This window comes from Meles meles, chromosome 19 (assembly GCF_922984935.1).
Source record: "Meles meles chromosome 19, mMelMel3.1 paternal haplotype, whole genome shotgun sequence".
NCBI lineage: Eukaryota > Metazoa > Chordata > Mammalia > Carnivora > Mustelidae > Meles > Meles meles.
Genome location: NC_060084.1, coordinates 9301561 through 9318580, shown reverse-complemented (window position 1 = coordinate 9318580; position 17020 = coordinate 9301561). Strand labels below are relative to the sequence as shown.

The 17020-nt window shown below is 45.1% G+C and overlaps 1 protein-coding gene across 9 annotated transcripts in view; it reads left to right on the top strand.

The window, feature by feature from the left end:
* The window catches only part of WWOX (WW domain containing oxidoreductase), a 937277-nt gene that overhangs the window by 56218 nt on the left and 864039 nt on the right, over positions 1 to 17020 (top strand). The window contains exon 6 of one of the 9 annotated variants that reach the window (XM_045988936.1): positions 12727 to 13015. The exons of 7 other annotated variants lie outside the window; for them this stretch is intronic. In XM_045988936.1, coding sequence (XP_045844892.1) covers positions 12727 to 12756 — 30 coding nt within the window. In that variant the 3' untranslated portion in view covers positions 12757 to 13015. Of the gene's footprint in view, positions 1 to 12410; positions 12480 to 12726; positions 13016 to 17020 lie in introns of those variants that run through there. One more of the 9 variants, XM_045988935.1, reaches the window with a different exon arrangement.

The following is a 17020-nucleotide window of genomic DNA, read 5'->3' as shown; positions in this document are numbered from 1 at the left end:
ATAAAATATGCTTTGTTATGTCATCCTATGACCTTGGGTGAGTTTCTTAACTTCTCCAACCATGGTTTCTTCATCTCTAAAATACAAATAATTATATCTATGCCAGGAGACCTGAGTAGCTGTGAGTATTAAGTGCACTGACCATGTGTCTGTGTAGTATTTAACATGTTGCTGGGGGTAGATTGAGTATTCAATTCAATTTTATCTGCTGCTATGAATAACAATGATACCAATTTCTTATTTGTACATGAAGGTACGAGTGATACTTACTCTTCTTAACCTCTCCAAGTGGGTCCAAGAGGAGCTGTAGGGAGGATGTTTATCAGCATGATTCAAATGGAGTTGCAGTGAATTCTTTCTTTGTCTTCCTGTGTCTGGACTCCTACATTTTATTAGATGTGTATTTAGTTTGTTGATTAGTATTTTCCAGTGGAGCTCATATTAGCACTCAACTGTCATTTGAAAAGCCATCTTAATTATTTATGAGATTGCTTTTTCTTTTGTATTTACAAAGAAATACACTTTGCATATATTTAGGAAAGATGATTAAGGGATCAGTCATCAGGAACAGCTAGCGATGGCTTATACCAAAATGGTTATTGAGAAAGCAGGGTGATGAGGGGTAAAAAGAAAAGATTTATTAGTCAGAGGTAATGGGATATGCATGTGTTAGGGAGAGCGCATGCCCGGTTGACTGTAACCACACAGTTTGATGCTGGCGGGATTGAAATGTCATAATTATTCCCGTCTTCGATTGAGTTGATACCGAGGCTGTTTATCTCATTGGAGGGAAGGCATGTGGAAAGCTGACAGAATCGTGTCCTATTGCAGCCTCACTGATAAGGATTGGAAATGATGGTTTTAGTAGTATTTGCAGATACGGAGGGCTTGGTACCAATCAGTGTATTAGGCACATGAGTTTGACACTTCTCTGAGCTTTTAATAGACACCAGTACCTTATGTTTTCATGACATGATATTAAGAGTGATGGGGTCCGATGCTGAGGAATAAATGGCTTGTATTTTTAAGGACCACTGGAGAAATTCAGCTACTGTTAGACTCCCTCAGATGTACTCAGTGGCTTTATGATCTGGTGTAGCTTTGGCATTTGTGGGAATTTCCCCTTTGAGAATAAAGGCTTAAATCCCTTAATTTGACTTTATAGGTTAGAGGCCTTCAGTATGATGCTTTCTTTTATGCAGTGTGAGTTTTGGGGGGAGGCAAGTAGCTCGTGATGCTTGCCTGAGCTGGTGACTTGGCTCGGGAAGGATGACCATCATTCAAGGCATCATGAGTTAGAGGGCTCATCCCCATTGTTCTGAACTTTAGCTAAGCGGAAAATATAAAACTATTAATATTATTAATAGTTGTAGATTATTCGGAAAAATTCATCTTAAATCAGCTGCTAGATTGGTTCCTCATTTCTTTGCTTTAAAAATTGTTTTTATGTGTAGTATTGGATTTTCAGTAAATAAAGTATGATATAAATAAGTCTGGGCCAATGAGAACTATATAAACCACTTGCTTAAATCAATAAGCACACGCACACACACACAAAGGTAAAGAAAGTTCTAGAGTTTTCTCTTAGGACACTTCCGTTTTCAAAAGGTCATGTTATTATTATCCCCTGCAGATGGGGTTGGGTGTTCATATTTGTTTCTCTATAAGGCATGTTGCTTAGCATTTAGCAATGAAATATCTATGGTATGTGTTAAACCCACTTTGCAGATGAGGCCCTGGATGCTAGCTGAGGTGAAGAGGCTTGCCTGCGCTCACCGAGCTGGGAGCTTTGGGGTGGATCTTGGGTGTGAAGCCATATTTGCCTGGCTCCAAAGCCGTCTTGTAACCTAATCCAAAATTCCTGGTGTGTGTGGTGTAAAAAGACCAGCCTCTATTTTGCAAAGTCTTATCCAAAGATTGTATTCATAGAGGGTTGCGTGTTTATATGTGAGCATTTCTCTGTCCATGATAACGAGGGTCTCTGTGACTGCCCAGGAGAGAGAGCTTCCTGGGTCCCTTTTGGTAATCTGGTGGAGCTAATGAACCTCACCTCACCAAATCTGCTCTCCTGCCCAGACCTCCACGCCAAGTGGCATATGGAGTATTTACTGTCCTACTTGGGTTGCTTATTTGACCTTTCTTGTCACAGGCTCTGGAAAGATTCTTTATCAGATAATAAATTATATTTTCCCCTCATCGACATAATTGTTGTTAAAATATTCTGAATTTTTAAAAAAAATATTCTGAGTTTTCTCTGTCTCCAGAATGCCCCAGACTTGTGCCCAGTCCTATCCTTGAAGTTTTCCATTTCATTTCTCATTCTGAACGTTTTTGCCCTGACACAGTCTTGTGCGCTATTCACTGTTCTTTGATCGCTGTCTCTGTGTCTTCGTTCTGCCTTCTTTCTTCCCAGCCCACCTGGCCACCACTCACAATCTTGAACTGAATCTTTCAAACTTTATATCCATTGTAACCTTCGTATAATGAGGGCTGTGATTAACTGTGGGGTTTTAAAGAGTGTAAGTCAAGCATAGGAGGCTAGCTCCAAACCATCACTCCCAATCGTGTGAAACCCAAAGCAGATGCATCCTTTCATTAATACAGGGTCCCTGAGTTCTTATTAAGCAATTTTGACATAGTTTGAAGAGATGGATTTCATCTTGAGATGGTGTTCAGTCAGTGGCTCAAAGGCCTGCTTCTGGCCACTTGGCACTTAGCCTCCATTACTTAAGAGGGAAAAAAACATGCTAGAGACTGTTTTTCATATTTATTATGGGGCATTTACAGAGAGTCTCAGACATTGCAGTTGTTGGGTTAGACAGAGAGGAGAGACAGTGAAACCTCTTGCGCAAGGACAGATGTAGAGATACGCGTAGACGGGGCAGCCTGTCTCAGAATGGCGCAGTGCACATGGTAATAGGTTAGGGTTTATTTCAAGTGTTTATTTAAAATAGACTAGTTTTAATTTATAGGGAGGCAGTGCAGTGGAGTACAGGGAGCCTCAGCTTTGGAGTCATACAGACTCGGGACTGTATCCTGGTTCCAGCACATGCTCATTGGGTATCCTTGGGCAAATTTCGTTATGTGTTTAGACCTTGGTTTATTTACCTGTGGAATGGTGTGGTAATTGTTCTTGGTCATGGTGAAGATGAAGTGAAATAACAGACACTGTGATCTTGTGATATGTGATAAGAAACAACATTTGGTCTTCTTCCCTGTTTCTTGTGCGAGCTCCTTAAAAAGCCTTGGACTTTCTTAAGTGGTGGGAGCCCTAGAGGTGTCTTTTGTTTTGTGAATGAGCTGAGTTCTGGAACCCACCCAAGGATGCAGGCTGGTTTCTGGTGGAGCCCACTGTATGATCAGAGGGTTGGAACTTCCAGTCCCACTCCCTGACCTCCAGGGAGGGGAGAGGGGCTGGAGATCAAGTTTAATCATCAGTAGCCAGTGACCTAATCAACCATGCCTCTGTAATGAGGCCTCTGTGAAAACCCAAAAAGGAGAGGGTTCATAAAGCTTCTGGATTGGTGACCACCTGGTGCCCTTGAGAGGGGTGCCCCTACAGAGGGCAAGGAAGCATTTGCCCTTTCTCACATATCTTGCCCTCCGCATCTTTCCCATTTGGCTGTGCCCAAGTTATATCATTTTGTAATGAACGTGTGACTAGTGAGTGAAATGTCATGGGTTCTATGAGCCACTCAGGGTCTCAGAAGGCACTTACTCTCTTGTACAGAATGTGGCACACACATAGTAAAGACTCAGGAGTATCTTCAGGAGAGGCTGACTTGTTCACCGTATCCCTAAATTAAACAAATAGTCTCAGAAATCTTGTCAGGAAATGACTTAAAAAAAAAAAATAAATGATCAGAGTATCGGAGCCTGTCTTCATCTTCCCCATCAATGTGTCAGTTAATATTCAGATGTGCTAAGGAGCAGGGGCTTCCTTCCATCCCCACAGCGTAGAGAGGTGGCTGTCCACCTCCCCAGTGCCGGTGGAACAGAGCTGGCCGAAATTCCTCAGGGCCTGGGCTTGCTGATGGAGAGAAGTGGAGAAAAACCGATGCTTTGACCCATTGGACACTTGTCCCTGCCGCTTAGTCAGCTGGGGGGTGCATATGGGACTGGCTTTTGGAGACCCTAAAAAAATGAAGCTTCCCAAGTATCCATGCTGGTTTTAGAATCTCCCCATCGATTCTTTGATCCTCTTCTTCTGAGGAGGTGGAGTCCGATTCCCCTCCCCTTGAACGTGGGCTGTGCTTAGTAAGAACCCTAATGAATAGCGTGTGGCCGAAATGAGGGAGTAGGACTCTCAGGCAGGACCATAAAAGGCACGTAGCTTCTTCCTCCCTTGCTGTCCTGGATCACTGCTGCAGGGGGAGGCCGGTTGCCATGTGTTGTGAAGACACTCCCACATCCCTGTGGAGGGGCCCACGTGACGAGGAACCCAGGCCTCCCACCCAAAGCCTCCTGAGTGGGCCTTCTTGGAAACCTCCAGCCTCCTCAAGCCTGCAGGTGACTTCTGGCTGTCAGATTGGCAGCGACCTCATGAAGTGCTTGAGTCAAACCCACTCAGCATTCCTGACCCATAGAAACTTGGTGAGGTAAGAAATGCTTACCGTTTTAAACCACTGCGCTTTGCGGAAGTGTGTTGCGTAGCAGTGGGTAACGTGCATGGGAGCCATGAGTTCAAGGGCAGAAGGATCTCTGGATAGGAGCTGGACAAGTTCAGAGGTCAAGATCTGAACACTCGTTCAGTGATTGTTTCCAAATGCAAGTTCTTAGGGTGGTGTCAACTGTCCAGTCACCTCGTTTGACCTCTTTCTGACATGTAGACCACTCACGCAGCATCCCAGAGCAGAGACCCTCCAGCTCTGGTTTGTACCCTTGCAGTGATGGGTAAGCTCCTCCCTCCCCAGGTAGCCCGCCTGTTTCTGTGCGCCCCTCAATTACAGAGTTCTCTCTCATACTGAAGGCAGCATCTTTCTCTGAGTGTCTCCTACTCACCGGCCCTGGTCCTGTCCTCCGAGTTTCCCTGGGCTGCCTTCTCATCAGAATCCGCCTGATGCCTGCATCTCTCAAATTCCCTAAATAATAAATCAAAAGTTATTGAAGACTTCGGGTTACTAAAAGTTGGCAGTCAGGCTGGCCCTTCTCTCCGCTCTGCAACCTCTGTACTCTTTTATTATTGGAGTCTGGGATGCGCCTGGTAAGACTTGGCAGCTGGGGAGAGCTCCGTCTGTTCCGGCATCCTTCAGCGGGCGGCAGATGCGGAGCCTAGACCTGCTTTGCCTTCCCTAGAGTTAATGAATCAGTGTGAATGAAGAGCACAGTCTCCTTTTAAATGACTGAAGAACACTGCGCTCATTTACCCAGCAATTCTCAGAGTCTAATTGTTCCAGCTACAATGTGATCTGTAAACTGGGTAGCTGGGAGAAACTTCAATGCATCTTTGTAATGGCTTTGTTGTTGTTTATTGAGAGGGACTAATTAACTTTGATTATTCCACTAATATTGTGGCACTTTGACAGCCTTTCAGATTTATGACTCTGGGAAAATAAACAAATGAAATGCAGGTGCTGGAGCAGAAAGAATAAGTTATTACTGAACTTTAATTACTTGGAATGTGTAGCCAGGAGAGAATTAGTTGATGAATTACAGGATGCTTAAAATCTACATCAAAACGTAAGCAATATGAAGACAAAAATGAAGGGGGGGCTGTGGGAGGGTGCTATTTTTTAAGGCAGGAAGGGAGAGGACATATCTCTAATGGTGTCCGTAGTGTTTCCTGGATTAAGCCCAGTGGTTTCCTATGCTGGGCAAACTTTGATGGTGCCACTCAAACCCCTTCCTTGGCCCAGCGCTGTGTAACTGCAGAGTCACCATTGAATTTGTTTGAAATGTAGATTCTTGGCCCTACCCCAAAACCTAAGGGATTAGAGTTTCTGGATATGGGGCCCAGCAGTCTGTGTTTTGCAGTTCTTCCAGGAGATTCTGATTCACACAAAAGTTGAGAAGCACCACTCTACAATTCTCAGGCTGTTTCACTGATCGATGGATCGATTGATTTTTTTTTTTAATTATGAAAGAGCAGGGACAGATTTTTATCTTTGCTTACAAAAATTAGATGTTCTTACAACCGAGTTTGCTAACGAATCCAAAGATTTTCAGACTGTCTTTTTAAATGGTACAAATATTTATTAAGTATCTACTATGTACTTGGTATAGTGGGTGATAAAAGTTTAAAATATTGTCATTACCATGCTCACTGGGTACTGACATGGGTTACAGCACCCATGAGCAAGGCCAGAATGGTACTTTTAGAACTTATGAAAAATACTTCCCCAGTGCTTGGAAGCAGGAGAAGGAGCTATTGGCAGGCTTTAGTCGGCTGAGATTGGGGTGGGGGGGGTCACATTCCAGTGCAAGGAAGAGCATGAGCAGAGGGAAGGGGAGTAGTGAGGTTTGGATGCAGTGTGGGGGAGGAGGCCCGGAAGTTGCCACTTGAAGCCAAATCGTTCAGGACTGCAGATTCTGTTCTCCCAGGAGAATGGGCTTTGTTCTCTAAGTCCATACAGCCACTCAGGGATCCAGGTAGGCATGATGCAGGTCCACACGTGGTGACGCAGTAAGATGGATGCTCAGACTGACATAGGGAGGGAGCATTGAGGCCGGAGACCCTGTTAGCCAAGCACTGGGTCAGCAGGGGTCAGGTGGCAGCCATGAGCTGCAAAGGACAAGACCGATGCTCACTATACTTGCTTATTTCCTGACGCTCAAAGAATGCTTTTAAATTCATCAACTGAGCCCCAAAGGATAAAAATAATCATCCCTTCCAATGTCTCCTGCTCTGAGAACCTTTAACAAATTGTGGGGAGGGGAATGGTCCTCCTTCTTAGAAACTGTGAAAATAGAAATGTGTTTACTTATCTGCAACCCTCTCTCAGGAGTAGGGTGATCAGACAATTTATTGTTCAAATCAGGAAATGCCGAGAGCCAGAGGAGGGGCTCTTAATAATTATGCTGGGAGGGAGAGCCGCATAGGCAAGGGAGGAAACTGTCGTCTGAGCAGCCTACTTACGAGCACGTTATTCCAGTGATCCACCCCTGAGTGACGGTCACCCCGTGTGGCCGGCTTGGCTGGACTCCTTATGGAAGGGGTAGGCCCAGCTTCTGAAGGGGCCAGGTTGAGGCTCACGCTGGCCTTGGTCCCTATAGGTCTGGGTTGTCGCCTTTTAGCAGTTGTCCTTTCAGGGTGCTGCTGCTGCCACTCTCATAAAATCTCGGCCAACCTCCTGCCCACGACTGTCCCTGTTTCTTGGACAGTTGCAAATGTGACTGTGACTCTGCATCTTCTGCTGTCAGGCAGTCTGCTCAGGTTTTACTTCAGAGACCCTCCCTTTCATCTGATTTATCCCACCGTCTGGAACCTTCTGATCCCCCTTTTTGTGGATAGCGGTGGGTATTTGAGGAGTAGGAGCACATTTCAGCGTCAGACTGAGCCAGACCCTTTCACAAGGCAAATCTACCCAGAATGCCATTTAGAAATAAGTAGTGGTCATTTTATAATTGCATTTGTTTGGATGGTTCACAGCTTGGCTGGACTATAAATGTGGAGAACTGAGAGCTAGTTAAGTGTGTATTTTCGGCTCTGGGTAAATTTGCATTATTGGTGGAAACGCTGGGGCACTTGGCAGTGATGTCAGTGATCTTAGTTGTATTACAGGCCTGAGCCGCCGATTATGGCATCCGTGCAGATCTGCCAACACAGATGGTTTTGGGGAGACATCAGAGAAGAGCAAAACTAATTCTACATTACTTTCAAGTGTAGGTTAAAAATAAAGTTCTTCGTAGTCAATGTATGACCCACTGGGTTTTGTATGGTTCTTTTAGCCATTACTTTTAGGGGATATAGTAAAGATATGAGCCACTTTATGCAAGAATAAACATCATGAAAAATTCGGATGTGAGTTAGTGAAGCTCTTTGTCTTTTTAAGGGCAGTTATGAATTAACATCACATTTGGGTGTATCGTGTTTATAAAATGGTAGAATTTTTGGATTGGACAGACGTGAGACCAGCCAGTTTAACTCCTTAACACTTGAGAGATGGGAAAACAGGCCTGGAGAGGGGAACTGGCCAGTCCAATATTATTTAGGCAGTTAGGCCTTCTTTGAGACGTATTATCATGCTGTCCACTTACCTCTTGCAAAAAAAAAAAAAAAAAAAGTATACACACACACACACACACACACACACACACAGGTTTTTAAAAGGAGCATAGACTTGCCTGTAAGACAGAAATATAAGGACCCAACACTTAATGGTCTCTTGGGTGGTTTGCTTGAGTCTCCTCCTTATTTTTATGATAATAATAATGATGACAATGGTAGCTGGCATTGTGTGCTAGTCACTGTGAAAAACACTTGAAATCCTTAATTCAGCTCATCTTTTTAGCAACCCTGTTGAGTAGCTAGTATTACAAATCCTGTTTTCAGAAGAGGATATAGGCACAGAGAAGTTAAGGGCCTTGTCTGAGCTCACACAGCCTATAAGCAGCAGAGATGAAATGATGTAAGAAGATGGGAGCCTTGCCTGTTTTCTTCTTCTTTGTGTTGCCCCAGCCTGTAGCCTGGTCAGCAGGAGGGTTTAGATGTCTTTGTGCAATGAATGATGGGAAGGCGACCAGGTTGACAGTTGGGCCTTGCTGGTTATAACCCAAGCAGCGGCATCCCATCACTGTGGGGAGGGATGGTTTGGTTGCTTTGTTTTTGGAGACTAGACCAGCAGAAGGTGTGACCAGATTATTTTTCTAAAGTACTGAGCTGTGCAAATTGATTTTCACTTTGATGTTACTGTGGTGCCCTCAGTTTTTCAGCTGCCTTCTAGCTAGTTAAAGAAGGACTCATTGTTTATGGGACGTGGTGTTAAGCATATTGCAATTCCAGTTCTTTGAAATTCACAGATCCTGATTTGGGAAATCTGGGAAAGCTGGTTAACCAAGCTTCTCCAGCTGTTCTGGAGCAGTGAGGAGCAGCTCCTCAATCAAGTCGATTTTGAAGCACAGGAGAATGGATCATTGACGTAGAGAGGTCAGCTCTGAGGGTAGTGGACATTGTGTGAAAATTCAGTGCATGGATCCAGGAGACTTCTGGTCCCTCCTCGAGAGTGTGTGGGATCGAGACAGAGAAGGCTGATCAAAAACCAGTAACTGCTTATAGATGAGAAGGCCTCTGATGATGCTGGGCTTTTGGAGGTGAACAGAGGAACCTTCTCATTTCCTTTTACTCAGGTCAGAATACCAGCTTGGTTTGGCTTTGCTTCTAATGTCCTTTTCCCTTTCAGTTAATAAGTAATCGTCCAGAAGCCTGTCAAGGTAAACGTATACTGAAAGAGAATGAAGCAGAGAGAGAGATGGAGAGACAGAGACATCAGGGGGTTGGGGAAACATATGGAGACATATGAACATAGGGAGAAAGACAGACAGACACAGGCACACACAGGAGATGGGCACTGAGAGGAAGGCCAGAAATTAAGGCACGAAGAGAGATGGAGAGAGATGGAGGGAGGAAGAGGGAGAGAGAGAGAGAGGGTGAGAGGGAGGGAGGGAGAGAGAACACCTCTCGGGAGTGTGTCTGTGGAGTTTCTTAGTGCCAGCCTCTACAAGATGGGTTTGATCACTGTTTTCAGCATTCTCTGATCATTTCTTGCCTAGAAAGGAGGAAATTAGAATTGTTGAGCTATGATTTGTTTTAATCAGAAAGAAATTGTCTAACATAAATCTCTGGGTGAGTGCTGGAAAAGCCCTAAAGCGGCCCGGAAAAAAATATCAATACTTTGCAAAGGAGGAATGATTGTTCCAATTCGTGGCTTAATTGACTTTAAGCCTTAATGAAGCTCAGGCCAGCTCCGCTGCAGACACTTCCTGGTTGGGCTCGACAGTGGAACTGCTCTGGGAGAGGGGGAATTTAGGGTGGTTATTTGGTTCTTTGCTGTTGATGCCACTTTCTAATTGCATGGGGCTGCCTAGTACCAGATAGTAATTTTTTTTTTCTATGAAGAGAGTAAATTTCTTTTTCTGACCAGTACAGTAATTTATTTTAAAATTACAGCCTTTTCTATTGGATGCATTCATTTATGTTAGATTTTCATTCCCCAAGTGAAGTTTCACTGATGCTGTATAATTAAATATAGATTTCTTAAAAAGATAATATATATTTTAAATTTATAAGTAGACAAACTGTGTGTATATAAAGACTTTATTGAAGAGGAGTAGATCACTCACATGGTCAGCATGATGGATGCTGGAAAGGTTTCCTTTTGCATTGTGCATCCCTGTTCAGCTCCTTGGCACCTGCTTGGAGGGGCTGCAGAAACTCACTCACTTCAACTGTCTAAAAGGATTGATCTGTAAGATACGTTACGTGGGTATAAGCAACAGACTTGGGATCCAGGCTGCCTGAGTTCAAATACTCTTTCTGGTGTTTATGAACCAGTCGGCCTGGGTCCTTGCAAGGTACCTGCGTGCCTCGTGTGTGCTCTCCAAGTGTTAGCAAGGATAAGGAAGATTGCTGGGGGCTCCTGTGAGGTGTGGCCCGGGGTGGCCTGTCCAGGTTCATCTCTTTCCATTCTCTTCCTTGTCTCACTGTCTCAGACTCACCATTCGTCCCAAACCCCCCAGGGTCTCTGCTTCTCAGCCTGGAGTGTTTTGCTATGCCTGGAAGGACTTCAGCTAAGTTTGTCCGCCTGGCCAGTACCTCCACATCCTGCGAGGCCCCTCCCGCGGTGGTCCTTCCCACAAAGCTTCCCCGCTCCGCTGCCCACCCTACCTCCGAGTCAGGTGCCGCCTTCGAGATTAGCGATGTGGCGGAGACTAAGGAAGCAACGGCTCCTGACTCCAGGGAGCGGACGGTCCCTGCTTTGGCTGCGCACTGCTTGTTGGCCAGCGGTCTCCCTACTCAGCAGCACACATGTGTTGACAACTTTTCATATGCCAGGCGTCCCACTAGACTCTGAGCGTGTGTAGACACATAAGACATCGTCCTTGCCCTCAGGGAGTATAGGTATGTCTACAGACATGTAAATTAGCAACAACAACAACAACAACATAAAGGCTTTGGTGTGTGTGTGCGTCTGTGGGCTGCCGGGGAGGAGAGCCAGACTTGGTTTATGGTGTGAGCTCAGTTGGTGCGTGGGTAGGAGCAGACTCAAGGCCTGGGTTTCTCATCACTTTTGGATGGCGTAGGACTGGTTGGTTAGAAGTATGAAGGTTTTTCTTTGATTCTAGCCATCCGGTTAGTGGGTTACAAGCACAGATTTTGGAATCAGCCCAGCTTAGGTAGGAATCCTAGCTGTTGTTTCCTGGCAGCGTGTGATCTCAGTCAGGACGCTCCTCCGTGTACCTCTTGATCTAACTGTGGAAAATGGGATCCTGCGTCGCCGAGTGCCAGGAGGCTTGTAAGGAGTAGAGAAGAGTGCCCGGCTCCCCACCTGTGCTCAGTAACATGTGCTAAGCACTGCTCGCTGCGTGGACAGCTTGTGAATGTCACCTCCCCATGCCTTGCATGCTTTGGGTTCTAACCTATTACGGCGTTCCTACCTTCCCCTCTTCCCGCCAGCACCTCTTGCGCCCATGTGGGGCTGGCCTCCCGAGTGCCAGACAGAGCCTGCGCGGGCTAGGTTTGCTTTGCGCTCAACAAAGCTTTCCCTCTGTGGCACTGGGTTTTGTAGGACAGTGACAGTTTCCAGAAACCTCTGGTCCCTGAGCCAGCTGGGAGAAAATTGAATCATTCTCTGGGCTTCTCAGCTCGTATCCTAAAAGGCTGTCCAGACGCTTAGGGCAGGCTTCGGCAGCTTCACATCAAGAACGCTATCACGGCTCTGAACTAAAACATCCCCCACTGCTCGCGGGAGCGCCTCCTCCCCTGAGGTCGTAAGGTCCTCCAGGCGGCAGAAGCCACTTCCTGTGCTCAGCGCCTCTCCCTGTGAGGACTGAGAGGAGGAGGAGCTGCCAGGACCCCAAACGTTCAGATGCCCTTCCAGCTGGTGGTAGGATCGGTCTTTTGAAGTCTTCAGAGAAGTGGTTTCATTTTCCGGTTTCATCGAGGCTGGCTGGGAGAGGCCACGGTCTAATGCAGTGACTCACTGCGTCGTTCCTCATCTTGTCACAAAACTGACCTCATACCACCACGGTCACCTTCTCTCTAGCAAGGGCCCTCTTGTGGAAATAGTCATGAATTTGGTCACTTACAGTCATCAGGGTTTTATGATTTGTGGAGGATTTATATCTGAAAGAAAATGGATGAATTACAAATATTAAACAGCTCAGCCGGCACCCACATGATGAATCACTGGGATCTCTTTTTTCCCTTCTTCATGCTATAAACATATGGCATGAATTTTCTGCTCTCATTACAGATGCTGAGAGAAGGCAAAGACAAATATTTATATTACATTCATGTTTTACAGTAAAAACACTGTTCGGTTTGTTTATACAGTTCCACTGTTACGGTTTTTATGGTTGGTAATGAAACCACTGTAAAAGCGAGCCTGGGTTATAGCAGATGCGATAAGCCCCGATATTCGGGGAGACACCCGGGATGGAATCGTTGATGTCCCATGCACGGAGTCAACAACCGAGTTCTGGGTTAGGACAGGCCTGGCGATGCTGTAATAACAAACAACCTCGAAATCTCTGGGACTTAAAAGAACAAAGGTTTATGTCCTGCTCCAGCTCTGTTTCCATCATGAGCTGCTGGGGTAGCTGTGTCTAACAGGGGAGCTCACTCAGCCACGAGGACCGGCAGAGCAGCCCACACTGCTGGATGCTGTGACAGAAGAGGAGAAAGCCACTCTGACCCCGTGCACCGCTCAGCGTGCTTCCGCTCGGACGCGGCGCTGCCACATTGGCTCCCATCCCAGCTTCAGGTGCTGAAGCTGAGGGGCGCGCCCACCCCACCGCGGAAGGAGGTGGAGAGCTGCAGTATCGGAGGGCAACCCTCGGCACTCCCTTCCGTGGTTACTTCAAGCCTGTCTCTAGTTATGGCACTGATCTTCCATGTCTGAGATGACTTTGAACCCGAAGGGGACACGCAAGGCATCAAAGACCATCCTGCTGACTGTACCCAAACTCCTTAAAATTGCTGAGACTCTATCTTCATTTCATGATGATCTGGATAAGAAGGATCAACAACTGTTCCCAGAAAAAAATTTCAAGGCCACAAACTTTTTCAAGTTGAGCTGTGATTTTGGCTTTCTTCCCCTTTCTTCCCTCCCACCCTCCCTCCCATTCGTTCTTAATAGCCTTATGTCTGGAAGCTCATCAATAGACCGCGCTCCTTCAAGATATCATCGCCCTCCAGTGGTGTATCCTGCCACCGCTAAGTAGGCCACAGATTGCTGGTGGTAACCATTCGTTCAAAGGAAATAAAAAGCTTTAATTATGAAAACAGTCCAAGTGAGTTTTATTTTTATTTTTTAAAGATTTATTTGTTTATCTTGGAGAGAGAGAGAGAGATGGGGGATGGAAGAGTGACGGGGAGAGAGAAACTCAAGCAGACTCTGTGCCAAGCATGGAGCCTGGCACGGGGCTCTATCTCAGGACCCTGAGGTCATGCCGTGAGGCGAAACCAAGAGTCAGATCTCAGCCAACTGAACGCAGGTACCCTGAAAACAGCCCAGGTGACTTTTAATGGGGCAACATAAAGGTGGTGTTGTGAGCCGAGCTGTCCCCTATGGTTGCCACTGGGCCCGTGTGGCAGTTGAGTGTCTGGCACAGATTGAAATGATTTGTAAGTGTAAAATAAAACACCTATCAGATTTTGAAGACTTAGTGAAAAAATGTAGAATATTAGCATTTTTTATATTGCTTTCATGCTGAAAGGATATTTTAGATATATGAGGTTAAATAAGAGTTAATTTCATCTGTTTCTTTTTACCTTTTTTGGGATATGGCTTCTGGAAAATTTAAATTACACATGGGGCCTGCATTATTTCTACTGAACAGCACTGATCTAAAGGGCAAGCATGAGGGAGAAAAACGAAGTAGGATCTTACTCTCAGATTGTTAATTGCTAGAACTCAGTTTGATCTGGCAATTTATATCCTTTGACCTGTTGGCATTTTCTACTAGATTTAGTTTTTTTAAAAAACCCTTTTAATTCAAAATAATTTTGGGCTGTCAGAAAGTTGCAAAGACTAGTACCAAGAGTTTCTGGTTATCCCTCACCCAGCTTCCCCAAATAATAACATCTGATCCAGCCCTGATGCCATAATCCCATCCAGGAAACCCACATTGGTATAGTGCCAGAAACAGATTGCATTCTGGCATGTCCTCATTGTGTGTGTATCTGTACTTCTATGAACTGTTATCCCACACACATAATCATACATTCATATTTGTGTGCCCACTACTCACTATTAGGATAACAAACTATTCTATCACTGCAGAGAAGCACCTTTCGTTTTTATTCTTTGAGTTACTTCTTAACCAGGGCTGTTACTGAGGGTCAAACTTCTAGGTAGTTTAGGGCGCCTGGGTGGCTCAGCGGGTTAAAGCCTCTGCCTTCGGCTCAGGTCATGATCCCAGGGTCCTGGGATTGAGCCCCACATCGGGCTCTCTGCTCAGCAGGGAGCCTGTTTCCTCCTCCTCCTCTCTCTCTCTCTCTCCCTGCCTGCCTCTCTGCTTACTTGTGATCTCTGTCTGTCAAATAAATAAATAAAATCTTAAAAAAAAAAACAAAAAACTTCTAGGTAGTTTAGTAGCAAAAGATGTTCTTGGCCCCTAGGTCTGTTCAATTTGTCTGCTTATCCCATCCTTAGCACATGGCTGAGTTATGCCAGGCTTTACAGGAGGTCCTGGGCAGACACAAGGAAGAAAAACCTGCTCTCAGGGAACCCGTGGTCTTTGGAGAACTGCTTTCACTAGAAGGTGAGACACGTCATCATAGAATTGGGTGCCTTGACCCGCCGAAGACAGGAGAATACCCCAGCTCTCTCTGCCAGGCCTCAGGACTTAACGTCTCTTGCCTCTCCTTTACCGCGCCTTAGCCAGGGTGCTTACATTCCTCCAAGTTTTCAAGGAGAAAGAAACACCATTCCCCTCAACAGGCATTTTGTGTGATGTAGCCAAGCCAGGTGTTGTGAAATTTGCACTGGATCTAACTCCCACAATTACAGTGTTGCTTTTTGTTTTGATTTTTTTTTTTTTTTTGGTAGAGCCTCAGAAATTACATTAGAAAACTTTGGAAATAGCTGTGTGTGTGTGTGTGTGTGTGTGTGTGTGTGTGTTGGGAAACTTTTTTTTTTAAAGATTTTTATTTATTTGACAGACAGAGATCACAAGTAGGCAGAGAAGCAGGCAGAGAGAGAGAGGAGGAAGCAGGCTCCCCGCCAAGCAGAGAGCCTGATGCGGGGCTTGATCCCAGGACCCTGGGACCATGACCTGAGCTGAAGGCAGAGGCTTTAACCCACTGAGCCACCCAGGCGCCCTGGGAAACTTTTTTAAATGAAAAGGTTGATTAGGTTTTTGTTCCTATGGCTATTTAAAGTAGGCTTTCTTGATATGGGTATTTGTGTGCTAGGTCTATATCCACTTCTTATTAAGGTGGAGGACAGTGCATCCTAATTTTTAACAAGCTAGGAGGCCGTAGAGAAGCACCTCTCTGTGTTTTCTCTGGGTTCAACAACCCAGGGACCAGAGTCCCACATAAATCTCCTCTATGTCCCTTTCTGTTTTCCCACATCATTTTTAAACATACTGTCCACCTGCAGACAGTGTATTCCTTGGTTTTGAAGGAATTCCTTTGCCCGAACAAAGCATTATGTCCACCAGTTCTGTGGGTAATACGTCAGCATGGCGTGTCTTTTTTTTTTTTTTTTTTTTTTTTAAAGATTTTATTTATTTGACAGAGAGAAATCACAAGAGAGGCAGGCAGAGAGAGAGGAAGGGAAGCAGGCTCTCCGCTGAGCAGAGAGCCCGATGTGGGACTCGATCCAGGACCCTGAGATCATGACCTGAGCGGAAGGCAGCGGCTTAACCCACTGAGCCACCCAGGCGCCCAGCATGGCGTGTCTTATATGTTATTAATCCAGGAGTATGTTTTCCCACCCTGCCGAAGGATGGAATCTTATTCGCAATATTTGTTTTCCACTCTAGGATCTATTGTGACTTTGGAAATCTTAAACTGACAAAAAGTGTTTTGGACATAGACTTAGTGGCCATGAGAGTCCCATGATGATGGGCAAGAAATCTAATTTCCTTGAGCCTCAGTCTCTACATGTGGAATTAAAGAGACTTATAGTGATGTTTATCATATGATTTGTTGTGTTGGTACATGGACATCCAGTATTTGGTGTAGTGTGAGGCACACGGGTGACGTTCAGTAAGCTGCACTTTTGTCCGCATGATTATCATGTAGTTACAATAAAACTAGGGAAAGCCTCGAAGCGTGGGACCTGCCATATATGGGTACTCCGTGAATGCTTGCATTTCACGTCCTTTCACCTGTTTATTGAATGAGTGCATGAGTGAGTGAATGAATGAGTACACTTGAATTCTGCAGCCTCACTCACTTTCTTCTAGGAGATTGAAGGAAACTCTAAAAACCCTAATAGGTAATATAGAACCAAATCAGAAAATGAATAAACTAGTGTACAGAAGCTAGATGAATTTTGGTTATTTCCCTTCTGATTTCAATTTTTCCATCCAAGTCTTCATTTTTGTGTGACGTGAATGATTACACTTGAATAGCTTCTTTGGTGGATGCGAGTGGGTTTCAAGGATGGGTGTTTTCCAGGCATTTCAGACCTCCTAGGGCTTCCATTTCCATTAAGCATTATGGATACATTCCAAGAGTTTAATTAATATAACATCTCTTCACTCATTGTAATTCCTAGCCAGGGTTATGAGAACTTGGGAGTGTTTAGTTTCTTATTCAGTTGATTAAAAGGTACTTTCTATGGTTTTCCAATTAGCTGTTTTCCATGGAATTTATTACTTGTCAATGAATGTTAAATCAATACAGCTA